Source organism: Miscanthus floridulus, chromosome 2 (assembly GCF_019320115.1).
Source record: "Miscanthus floridulus cultivar M001 chromosome 2, ASM1932011v1, whole genome shotgun sequence".
Taxonomy (NCBI): domain Eukaryota; kingdom Viridiplantae; phylum Streptophyta; class Magnoliopsida; order Poales; family Poaceae; genus Miscanthus; species Miscanthus floridulus.
Genome location: NC_089581.1, coordinates 159,929,287 through 159,942,197, shown reverse-complemented (window position 1 = coordinate 159,942,197; position 12,911 = coordinate 159,929,287). Strand labels below are relative to the sequence as shown.

Genomic DNA, 12,911 nt, shown 5'->3' with positions numbered 1-12,911 from the left:
CGTGATGATGCACTTGTCGACGTTGGTGACGAGTCCGGACGCGCCCGCGAAGAGGTCCAAGATGCACCGCATGTTGTTGAAGTCATTCACATTTGAAGCCATCCGTATCTTGATATGCTGTCTACTTTAGAAAATTGAATACAGTACATCAGCATATTCGATTACATCTACGAATCATCATTATACCATGCCACTTCACACGTGTTGAGTGGTCTTGCACATTAAATAAAAAGAAAGGGAAAAAAACCCAAGAATTTGAAGAGAAAGTTCAGAGTGCACCTAGGCATATGGCAAGTAAGCCTGGGCAAAATACCCGATACCCGATACCCATTACCCGTACTCGAATTACCCGAACCCGGACCCAAATTACCCGAACCCGAGGTACCCGATCCCAAATTCGGATAGCGATTTTGATTACCCGAAATTAGTTTGGGTAATTCGGGTAATATCCCCCGATACCCAAACTACCCGAACTACCCAAAGATTTGTTTTTGTCTTTGTATTTATCATGTGTTGTTAGCTGAACCATTTAACTTATCACTTTATTAGAATATAATTCTCTCTATTTGAATGAGTGACTGTAATATATTATTCTCTACAAATTGCTATTGAAATTCTATACAAATTGCTGCTGAAATTATGTATAGATCGCTACTGAAGTTTAGTGTAGTTGGTTGTTTTCTGTAAATTTGGGTATATCGGGTAATACCCGAACCCGAACCCGAATTATCGGGTACCCGAATTTGCGGGTAGTGTTTTTTCGGAGGTAATATCGGGTAGCAATTTTTATTACCCGAATTTTAAATTACCCAAATTACCCGACCCGAAAAAATCGGGTAACCCGAACGCCCAGGCTTAATGGCAAGGCAACATCCTTCCATTGGAGAACTCAAGGAGCTTAATTGCCATTACATAATTTACATTGATGTATCATAATTATGCCTAACTTGAATTGCAACGTGAAGGCGTTACTATTGCAAATGTTTATGATTACTTTAGCATGCATCTTCTTCAACATACATCCAATACAGAATTCCATTGCAAGGCACTTATGCGCACTCCCTTAATCATCATATGGTTTAGTTCACAGGAGTATTCGGGGCATCTCAATCTCAAAACCGCCTGTCAAAAACTAGCTACAGTGTCTTCTAAAAGCATGTATCTGCTGAACTCAGTTAGTCAGTTAGATGGTTAATACTTAGAGCTCAGAGGCAAAATTGGGGCACAATCTCGTGCTCTACATATCACATACTCACGACAAACATCTGGCATCAAACAGCCTGTTCGGGAGGCCGTATCGTATCGTGGATTATTTACTGCTGGCTGGTTTGGTGTGAGAGAAAAACAATTTATGATCGTTTACGAGCAAGCGAACAGGCTGAAAACCTCCCTTGTCCTTCTCTTTGATCTCATCCGGTTTGAGCACATGCAGGAGAATTGTCAGAACAATCTTTATGATTTCCTCTTCATCGTACGATGTAGCAAACCTGACTGCAAAATGTAATTGTTTTAATGTGTCACCTCATGAGTTAACTCGACACTCCTTGTTGTGGTAGATACCAAGATAATCTAAACCTAAACTATAATAAGGGCTGTTTGTGTTATTTCAAATGGATAGAAAGTATTCAATTATATGTAAATAAGCTGGACTATTCTAATTGCTTACCCCAAGGAAGGATTGGAAACTCCCATGTTTGCTTAGGAACTGATATAGCATATGCAGCAACCTGAAAATGATTGAAACTACTTGTGTCAGGCATTGCTTTGGTGCAAAGCATTTTCCAAAATATGTGCAGTTAGAATGCAGCATGCCAGCATACATACAAGAGTGGAAGCAGCAAGTGAGCAGGGAGAATTGAGAAGTAATGAGGTATCTTCTGTTTCATACAGAATGTCCAAAATTTCCATGCACACTTCCAGATCCAAAAGTTCACCTAATTTTAATATTTCCCTGGCAGTGAAGAAGAAAATAAGGAGTGAGTGAATTAATTGAAAAATATAAAGCTATGTTTATTTATATCAAGATGTCAATAACTAGCAACTAGTAGCAATTCACACAGCTGTCCAACTATGGTAAAATACTAGCAATAGTAATAGAAATACTAATAATGATTCATTTGCTTAGTACTTACTGATAATAGTTCCAGTAGTCATTAGTTTGTAGTTTGTAGGATTGGTGAAACTGTACAAACATGGGAATCAAACAAGTCGTTCAATAGGGGGGTTTAGGAGATTTTCTTTTTATCAAACACGCAGGGAGCTGTATATCTTTCTATTAAGAAGGATATCTAGGGGGATTTTCTGATTATCCAATATGAAATTTCTTTTCTTAATTTTTCATATTGCCAGATTCACTTGTGAAAACAAGAGAAGATATATTGTAGATAGGAGACATGTTATGAGATTATTTTCGCTAGTGTGCCCCCATTTTAGCATTTCTCAGAAAGATATTTGGTGCTAAAAGCTGCTATAAAGAGCTACACAGTCTGCTTCCTAAGAGTGCGAAAACAGAATGTGACACAGTTAACATTTTAGTTGTGATTAGTTACTACTTGCTACTCCCTCCGCCCCAAAATAATTGCACATCTCGCACTTCGAGGAGTCAACAAATCTCTAGTTTGATTGTATTTATAGGAAATAGTATTAGCATTTGGACCTCTAAATATGTTTACTATGAAAATATATGGTGTGATTGATCTAATGATATTTATTTGATATCATAAGTATTAGTACTTATATATATTTAGTTAAACATAAATTAGTTGACTCCTCGATGTGCGTGATGTGCACTTATTTTAAGACGGACGGAGTACACATGTTTGTGATATAATAAAAACGAGGACTAGATGAGAGAGATTTCATTACTATAATAATGGTAATTCACAACAACAACAACAAAAGAATATTTTGTATAAGCTCCCATTATTCACACTTTCAGGTTTCATAGTTTGCCTTGAACAGGGTTAACTACTGTTTACGGATCAGAAAAAGGTTGTAAGCAATCCAAATAACCTGAAATGGATGAGAAGCTCCTCCAGGTATATGAAAGCAATGCTTGAAGATCCAATGCTGTGATCCACTACCTAAAATCCCACAAAAAACAAAAAGAATATAACATAGTTGACCTTATCAACTTAACCTATTGTCCAGTAATAATCTTAGCCAGGAGTTACCTCCAAGAACACCAATTCCTGCAGCATTACCGATTAGAGAAAACACCTTCAGTGATTCAGTCACAACAAGTATGCATTCAGAAAAGGAATAAACAGTTTATCATGAACTCACAGCAGTGGTGAAATCGCGGCACATGAAATGCTGGTCGGCGATGATGCGATCACCCAGGGCTTTGAGGCTCTTCACTGACATCGGCCTCCGATCATGGATCTGAAGGAAGAATTTCACAGAGAAGGCAAGGTAGTGCTACCGCCCGCGACCTGAAAGCACGCAGCGTTAGCTCAAAGGAAAGGCTTACAGTGTCTCTCACCTTGCTGGCAATCCACACCGCGACGAGCGAGAATAGCTCGAGGTTGCTGTCCCTCAGGGGCTCGAGGAGCCAGGACCTGACGACTCGGCCGCTTCGTGTGCCGCAGTACCCCATCTTCCTACAGCAACCGGGGCAAGGGATGAGAAATTCAGAACCATCGTCCCCCAGAGAAGAAGGGGTGAATGTTGGATCACCTGGGGAACGCCGGGAGGAAGCGTCCGGCGAAGAAGGTAAGTGCGGCGTACTTGACAATGGGCCGGAGGTCGAGCCGCTGTGAGGAAATCATGGGATGTAGCAGCTGAGGTCTATCAGGGTTTTGAAGTTGGGTTTGGGAACGGAAGGCACGGAATAGCTCACCATGGAGGCGTGGAGAAGGAACTGGAGGAGGTGGCGGCGCCTGGATGAACTCGGCCACGTGCTCGCCGCCGCCGCATCGTCGTCGTCCTCGATTTCCATTGTGACGCACGAGACAGGTAGACGAGCAGCAGGGGCCCCCGGGACAGCCGGCAGAGTGTTTGGAGTCGAAAGCGCAAGAGAAGCGGAGACGGTGGCCGAGCGGGCCGCCCGCGTACAGATCCAGAAGCGACCCAAGTACAAGACGAAGGCCCACTCGTCCATCAAGCTGGAGCAGTTCTCCCCTGCAATATGGCCCAATGCATGCTTTCCGAATGACAAGAGGTGAGACTATTTTGATTTGTTGATAGGGGCTGTTTGGATGCTGATACAAATTTATTTTTTTGGGAATTTATCGGAATGTGTTCCTATTTATTGATAGGCTTTTGGTTTACACGGGCAATTGCAGCGAGTGCTTGTCAAAAAGCTTTTATAACTAATCGTGCACGAGATTTTGGTCTGTTATTAGGAATTTTAGGGTTTTTTTTGGATAACGGGTAGTTTGGAGTTTTGTGATTTGTTCAAAATAGCTAATAACTGGATTCCTAATAATAGGATTAATTCCTTACTTACTACTTTGTGTGAGCCTTCACGGGCCACAGCTCAAAACTTGTGGCGATATTAAAAAAAAACTCGACCTGTTAGAGATAACACAGCCTCGGGGTATTGTGTTTAAAAAGAAGACATTCTCACGAAGATCGAGAAAACCCCTGAACCTCTACCCCACTCATACACGGCGGCACCGCAGCTCTCGTGACACTGTGCTAGCCTTAGACCTATGCTTTGACGTGGGGCAGACAAGGGGATTAGACCCATGCTTTGGCGTGGGACAAATAAGGGGATTTTTTCAACGCACAAATAAAGTGTGCCTCCTCCGACCAACAAATCTGCCCCTAAGGGGTTCGAACTCTGGGCGATAAGGTGCAAAGCGCACAGCCAGACCAAACTGGTCTAGCGTTCGCTTGCACCTGTGGTGATAATAAAAAGGAGTTGTGGCTGCCTAATAATAGTTTTCAACCAAATGGTAGCAGCGATGTTGTGGCGGCCATGCACTTGTGGCGTGGTGGATTGAAGCAGGGAACCAAACATTCCCTGACTTTTTGGCGCAACGTAGAAAAGTTGCATGGATATGTTTGCACTTTTTTTAACAAATATCATAGCTTCCAAAAAAATCAGATATGCAATAAGAAGTCAAGTTGTCAAGCTATAATTTTCAATTAATTTTTAAACCCTCTCAATGAACGTTGAACTCCTTTTAACACGGATGGATCCATCAAGTTAAAATCAAATATTGACCCTGTTTAGTTGTCTCTCTAACAACTTCAAAAGATGTGTGGAGCTGTTTTTTCAAACAGATTAAAATTGTCGGGTTCATAAACCCGGGGTCCTAATGAGCCCGCTTTCCAACAAAAGCTCGGCCCAACAGACGACATTACAAACGACGCACAACTTTTGGGCCGGCCCAGATACCTAACGATAGGCCGGAAAAGCGATCTAGTCTCCGATCGGAAGGCCTGGCCAAGGAGGGGACGACGCTCGCTTCTGATTCCGACCCGCTTCTCTGACCGGAAGGCCTGGCCAAGGAGGGGGCGACGCTCGCTTTCGACCCCGACCCGCTTCTCCGACCGGGAATACACCAAACCTCTTCTTACGGCTCTTCTCTGACCAGCGCAGTCAGAGCCAACTGAGAACGACCGGTCAAGGACGCCCGCTCGGTGAGGACCCAAAAAATCAGGCGGAGCAGATAAGGTAAGACGCTCTAGTCAACCGTAATACCGAGGACCGTACCCTGCACACCTGCAGGACAGTACTGTCAGGCCATGCCAGAAGGGTACTTTACAGCCTTTCAGACATGTCAGAACATAGACAGTGTTGTAGACACCGACATTTGTCCTATAGTATGGTAGGCGTCGATATTTGCCATACCAGTAGAACACGATGAAGCCTATCACATGCATCTAGACATCAACAGTATTGTGGGCGCCGACAAACTATCTTATACCCGATGGCGTAGGCAACAAGACTAGGGAACACACTCACCCTCTCTCTCTCTTGTAAGGCCATTCCCTTCACCTATGAAAGGGGATGCACTCTCTCCCAATGGAGGATGGTGTCGATACGGGACCCACAGGATACCCCGCAAGGGAGAAAGAAGATCTAGTCTAACTAGGATTCTTCCCATATAATCTTAGTAGTAGTACTATTCAGTAATCCTACTAGGAACTTTTATTGTAAACCGACTAGGACTCTGGCCTCCTGACTATATAAAGGAGGACAGGGCTCCTAGGGAACAGAACAATAAGGGTACGATTTCTACAACACTTGATAATCAATCCAACGCAGAGACTAACACCGACTGGACGTAGGGCTGTTACTCGACCACAGTCGAGGGCCTGAACCAGGATAAACCGACTGTCTTTTGCGTTCACCATCGAGTTCCGCATACGCTGAAGCCCGAACAAACTGCCCCGGGTACCCCCGTGGTAGGCTATCGGTGGTAGAACATCAACAGCTAGCGCGCCAGGTAGGGGACTTTCGGTGACTTTGCATCCGAGAGCTCGATGGACCTCAACAACATGATCTTCTCAACGGGATCAACTTTCATCTTCGGCTCATGGATCTGCGAGGCGGACAATAATGGCAAGCTCCAAAGTTATCTCCTCGAAGATTCAAAACACCATGAAGACGATTCTATTCCGATGACCACGACAGATCAAATCTTCGGAGGATTCGCGCAGCTCATAGTGTCTGATTCAACTCAGGTTCCGCGGCTTTGCGCATCCGACTCGAATTCGAGCTCCACATTCGAGTTGGAGTCTTATCCGAGTCCTTTCGGGAAACCGAGTTCTTTTCCGATGGGACTTAAGAACACGGCCCTGACCTATCAAGAATACAACTCGGAGTACACGCAGAATCCCTTCAAGAAGTCGAATCTTCCTCCACTCAAACTCCTAAACATGGCAACATCTTATCAGGCATGGCTCAGAGAAGTCCTTGATCCAGTACTAAGAATGCCACTGAAGGGAGCTCAGGAAGGTCTTGTCCTGACTGTAACATCTCAAGACTGCATCGTTCACTGGCTGGACTCTATTCCTAAGGATAACAGTACCCGACTAGACAACACGATGACGACGACTATTCTACCCTACCAAGAAGGAGACTCGATCTGCGACATCGAGGCATCTACTAAAGTCATCAGCAACTTCGATAGTATGAAAACCAATGCCAATAATAGAACGGCTCATGCACAGGAAGTACTCATGGTTTGATGTCCTCGGTCACCATTAAATCCCCCAGAAGCACCCGTTGTCAGGTCATCAGATGAATTAGAATCCAACATATCACCCTTTGCCCAAGGCTACGATGGAGAAACCAAGAGTCAGAAACAAGCTAGAGAAAGAAAAAACAAGTTGAAGCAAGGGCGCCAACACCGTGCTAGGCAGCGCAGAGAAGCCTAGATCAGATACGAGTCAGAGTTGGCTGAATACGACAGAAGAAAATCACAACGAGAAGTCAAAGGAAGACACACGGCAAATACGCCTTATGATAAGATTCGAGAAGCATTAGAAGAACTCAGAGCAACTTCACATCCCGGAGAGAAGTATGAACAGCTCCAGGACTTGCTCTGGTCGACAATCCCAAGAACGCAGGAAGAGAGAACCCAATCAAGACTACCCGCCAGATCAACAACCCATAGGCAAGAGGATCAAAATCAAAGGAAGTCCACTTTCAAAAGACTTGGGCCAGGTGGAAGCCATAACGAAGAAAGTAGGAAGGAACATAATCAAGGCCACCAATTTGAATAACCAAGAAAGGCCAGGAGTAGGGTACCTACCTAGACAGCCTCGTAGAATTATTCTCATCAAAACAACAGTTGGCCAGAAGGAGGTGCCGAATCCGAATTCAAAGAAGCCGGAACACACGATAGATTCCCCTATTTCGCGAACACGCTTGCATCGGTACGATTACCTCACAAGTTCAAACCGTCTAACCACTCCAAGTATGATGGCAAAACTAAACCAAGGCAATGGCTCAGAATATATTCACAATCAATTGAACTAGTCGGAGGAGACGACGATATCAAGACCCTGTTCTTTCCCATGGCACTAGAAGATATGCCCCTCCAATGGTTCGACAAACTAAATCCAGGATCTATCAAAAATTGGGAGGACTTGCAAAGAGCTTTTTGTGAGAATTTTGCAGGAATCATTACACACCCAATCACTCATGCAGAACTAAAAGGACTCAAGCAAAAGGGAGGCGAAAGTCTCAGAAATTACTATCGACGATTCGGCGAACTACGAGCTCAAGTGCATGACATCACCGAACGAGAAGTAATTGAAGCTTTCTCTCATGGAATCATGGCTAGGTGGCAATTTCAAGACTTCTACAAAGAAAATCTGAGAAACAATGAAGAATTCAGATGAACAGTAGAAAAGATGATTACTACAGAAGAAAAAACACGAGAGAGGTTCCCGGATAGAAACAACCAGGACAACCCGGACAAACAAAATCTTCAAAATAGCAGACATCAAGAAAGAAAACGTAGACCAGACAATACCGTGGCAATGGTCGACAAATCAAAGAAGTTCTCCAAACCTAGAAGATATGATGACATTGAAAACATACGTTGCCCATTGCACCCCAATGGGAGACACACCATCGGAAATTGCTACACTTTCAATGATCGATACACAAGAAAAGATAGTAAGGAGAACACCAAAGAGGACAATCAGAAAAAAGATGAAGACAACCACGAGGACAAAGGATTCCAAAAACCCAGGGGAATGGTAGCAGTGATCTTCTCAGGGGCTCCAGATTGCAGAAGCAAACATCAAGAAAAACTAGCACTATGGACTATCATGACAGCAGAACCGGCTACACCAAGATATCTCAATTGGTCACAGTATCCTATCCAATTTACCAGAGAAGACCAATGGACTAGCGTGGGAAACGCAGGCCATTATCCACTGGTTCTAGATCCAAATATTGCTGGTATGACTGTCACCAAAGTATTAATCGATGGGGGAGCCAGACTCAACATCATCTTTTCAGAAACACTAAGGAAGATGGGACTATAACTCATCGGGATAATCACACCAACAAGCACACCTTTTTATGGAATAGTACCCGGCAAAGCAGCCATGCCGCTCGGACAAATTACTCTACCAGTCACTTTTGGAACACCCTTGAACTACCGAACAGAATTCATCAAATTTGTGGTGGTGGACTTTGAGTCATCGTACCATGCAATTCTCGGACGACCGGCACTAGCAAAATTCATGGCGATAGCGCATTACCCGTATTTGCTGCTCAAGATGCCAGGACCTAATGGAGTACTTTCCCTTCGAAGTGACTTGAAACGTGCTTTTGACTGTGATGTTCAAGCAATCCAGATTGCAGCCAGAGCACAAGATGACCAAAGTAGAAAAGAAATGGCCACAATTGCTGCAGAGATGAGCCAAGAAGAATTAGAAATACCGGCTAAAAAGCCCAGCATCATCGTACCACCAAAAGAAGCCGACATCAAGCAAATCGACTTGGGCACTAGCGATACCTCCAAGACAGCAACCATCAGTGCTCACCTCTCGGCAAAATAGGAACTCGTGCTCACCAACTTTCTTTGGAACAACAAAGATATCTTCGCTTGGAAGCCAGCCGACATGCCAGGTGTCCTAAGAGAGTTGGCTGAGCACAGAATTGATGTTAATGAAAGCTCCAAACCTGTAAAGCAATGGCTACGACGATTCTCACCTGACAAGAAGGCAGCAATTAAAAAAGAAATCACAAAGCTAATGGCGGCCGGATTCATTAGAGAAATCCTTCATCCAGATTGGCTAGCAAACCCAGTCCTTATGCAGAAGAAGAACACGAACGAGTGGCGCATGTGCGTTGACTACACAGATCTCAACAAACATTGCCCAAAAGATCCGTTTGGGCTACCACGCATTGACCAGATAGTTGACTCAATAGCAGGGTCTGCACTATTATCCTTCCTTGATTACTATTCAGGGTATCACCAGATCGCATTAAAAGTTCAAGACTAAAAGTCAAGACAAAGAAGAGAAATTCAATGCAACAGGAATATGAAAACAACTCACCGCCGCATGATGAGGGGTACTTCGTCATCCTCCTCTCCCTCAACCAACGAAACTAGAGCACCTGCTGAAAAAAGAATAAAAAGTACTCGGTTCAAGAGTAAAACAGGAAAACAAAGGAACAAAGAGTATTAAATGTGCTCACCTAAGAGCATGCTAGCAACAACTGGAGTACCTGAGAGAGTACTTGGTTTGTGAGGCTTCTTGGAGACAGGCAGGCCGGATGAAGACCCATCCATTCGCCCCCTCTTTGGGACACTATGAGGACCGCGAGGGACTAGACGAGGAACATATTCTTCATATATATCAACAAATCTAGAAGAAACCCCAGGAAGCGCTGTGGAGGTTGGAGACTTACTAGTTGCAGAAGTTCTAGCAAGTTTATCCCTAGTCTCCACCACGGCAGGGAGAACATCAAGAGGGATCGGGTCAACAAAGTTCCGCCCAAGCTCCTATGAAAAAGGATAAAATAGCAAGACAAGGAAAAGCTAAGCAAAAATGGATGCAGCAAAAGTACATAAAGTACCCAAACAAAGAGATAAACAACTCACAGCTGGGGGCGGGTTGTTGGTAGAGAACTCGGAGACAGCAGGAGGAATAACGCTCACTCCTTTCAGCATCTTCTAGAGATGCTCGAGTACCTCCTCATCGGTCAGCTCAAGAGCTGGGACCATGCGTGAAGGATCCTCGGCCCCAGAATACTCGAAGCCAAGGTGCTCCCGCTCTTTCAAAGGCTGAACTCGGCGACGAAGAAAACTCGAAACAATACCGAAACCGGTTAAACCCTGCTGTTTCAGCATGCTAATCCTATCAAGGAGTGACTAGATCACTTGAATCTTAGCAGATGACTCAAGTTTCTTGTCCCATCGGTCATTCACCACAGGACCAGATCCAGAATGGACGACAAGGGAAGGGATCAAATTGGCAGCATAAAACCAGTTGGCACGCCAATCTTTTATAGAATCAACTAGGTCATAGTCAAAGAACTTGCTCTTAAGACCCTGGCGAAACTGAATCCTACAACCGCCAAGAACGCTGGTTTCTTCGCGACGGGGTTGAGGTTTCAGACGAAAGAAGTAGCGAAAAAGAGATAGAGAAGGAGGGATTCCAAGGAAAGCTTCACAGAGATGAACGAAAATGGAAAGATGGAGAACGGCATTAGGGGTTAGATGGTTCAGACTAACCCCAAAATAACCAAGAAACTGATGAAGGAAGGCGGAAGCAGGAAGGCAAAGTCCAGCGCGAACAAAGGAAACGAAGAGGACAATCTCACCAGGACCCGGAGCAGGAACCCGATGCTCGCCCGGAACTCTCCATTCAGCGATGACTTTGCTTTGGATCAAGCCATCACTGATGAGCTCGCGCAGCTGATCTTCGCTTGTTGTTGGAGCCAGCCAAACCTTCTGAGCAGCCCTCATGGCCACGAACTCTTGGTTCTCGATCAAAGAAAGGGATGGCTCCTCGTCCACGAAGGTTGCCTGGGACTTGCTCGCGGTTTTCTTCTTACCCATGAACTAGCGGAAGCAAAAAGGTACTGGGGAAGATGAAGCTAGGATGGTGGTGCTCGGGAGACGGCGACGATGACGGCGGCGGATTTCTGAAAGCTAGGGTTTCAAAGCAAGAGCTTGGTAGCAAAGGAAAGGAAGATAAAAGGTCTATAAATAAATTTTACAGCGTTAGAAACGGCCCACCAGGCCCATTAAAACACCATGTGAGAACGCGATGGTCCATTTACCGACGCAACTAAAATGATGGACGGCACAAATCCACACAACAGTACAATTTAACGGGCAGATTTTAGACTTATCCGTCCAGCACCATGGCAGGATTATCAGATCACTACAAGAACAACCCATCAACCAAAAAGAAACAAAGGGCTACCTCGCAAGGAACAAAAGAACCTGATTATTTAAGAAAGAACTCGGTAATCTCATGAACGACAGGGATCACAGCAGAAAAGTAAAGGACAACTTAGAAGACAAGATTCGTTCCATTACAAGCGACTTCAAAAATAGAAGATTACAAATCTTACAAGACCCAACGAACTCGGTACCACGAAAAGCAAAGTAGCAAAGAGGAACACGGACACGGCTAGGCTCTGGAACGACTACGTGTCCCAAATCACTACTCGGAAGGACAAACCGCCATCAGCTATACTATTTTCTTCAAAGGACGGACGCAGTGCATCCAAGGCGGAAATTAGCAGCACGGCAGGACAACATGGAGCAGAGAAGGCCGGTGGGCATCTGTCTACCCAAGACCGATGTGATGCTGGATATGGTGTTGATCTGCACTAGACAGTCTCAGGACAGGCGACGAGGATCAACCCAGAACTGCCAGATGAAGGAACGAAGCCCATATCACAAGACTTCCTCCAACTACCGCCGTGTACATCCTGGTACAATGCTGTCGCGGGATTAGCCTACCTCTAATCCCTATCACAAGACTTCCTCCAGCTACGACAAGACGCACAGGAACTACAAAATATGCCCGGGGGCTGATCTACTTCGCAAACTACCATGTTCATAACCACGAAGGTTTCAACAGAATGTTCAATGGATGAAAACAAGCACTCCAGGAGAGTATTTATAAATCAAAGGAGCGGCGCACATGGACTAGGAGTACCAACGAAATAAGCCTAAACAAGGACACAGTGAAAAGACATGACTCAATAATGGAAGACTCAGGCGAGAGGGAACAGTACTCGAAGACGAGCATATTCGAAAGAATATACCAACACAGTACAACCCGTGGACAAAAGGCATTTACACTCAACCACCACCATACAACTACATCTGATAATAGCAGACTATCAAAGAATATGCCAAGACCTCGCATCCGAGTTCTTCCTGAACAAAACAACACGGATATACGCTCAGGGGCTACAAAAGGAAGGATATACAGTTCTTTCAAACAACTCAGATTCAAGACCCTTC

General features: G+C 44.7%; 1 protein-coding gene across 3 annotated transcripts; it reads right to left on the bottom strand.

Moving 5' to 3' along the window:
- Window positions 1–910: 910 nt before the first annotated feature.
- Window positions 911–3,976, bottom strand: LOC136540331 (cyclin-J18-like). 3 transcript variants are annotated; one of them, XM_066532335.1, is made up of 9 exons: window positions 3,842–3,976; window positions 3,485–3,755; window positions 3,286–3,384; window positions 3,174–3,191; window positions 3,013–3,083; window positions 1,825–1,951; window positions 1,667–1,727; window positions 1,385–1,491; window positions 911–1,276 (listed from the first exon to the last, which is right to left on the bottom strand). In XM_066532335.1, exons 1-9 carry the CDS (start codon window positions 3,916–3,918, stop codon window positions 1,253–1,255), a joined length of 855 nt encoding a protein of 284 aa, XP_066388432.1. In that variant the 5' UTR covers window positions 3,919–3,976; the 3' UTR covers window positions 911–1,252. The 3 variants fall into 3 exon arrangements, with proteins under 3 accessions (XP_066388432.1, XP_066388431.1, XP_066388433.1); XM_066532336.1 differs by having other exon boundaries at window positions 912–1,491; window positions 3,485–3,602; window positions 3,679–3,755; XM_066532334.1 differs by having other exon boundaries at window positions 911–1,491.
- Between the last annotated feature and the right edge of the window lie 8,935 nt (window positions 3,977–12,911).

What these genes read in the sequence shown, in the direction of transcription:
- LOC136540331 (XM_066532334.1), bottom strand. Translation starts at nt 3,918, where the DNA reads ATGCGGCGGCGGCGAGCACGTGGCCGAGTTCATCCAGGCGCCGCCACC. An exon ending in CACTTGCTGCTTCCACTCTT is followed by an intron (nt 1,728 to 1,824) that starts GTATGTATGCTG and finishes AATCATTTTCAG; the next exon opens with GTTGCTGCATATGCTATATC. An exon ending in GTTTCCAATCCTTCCTTGGG is followed by an intron (nt 1,492 to 1,666) that starts GTAAGCAATTAG and finishes TACATTTTGCAG; the next exon opens with TCAGGTTTGCTACATCGTAC.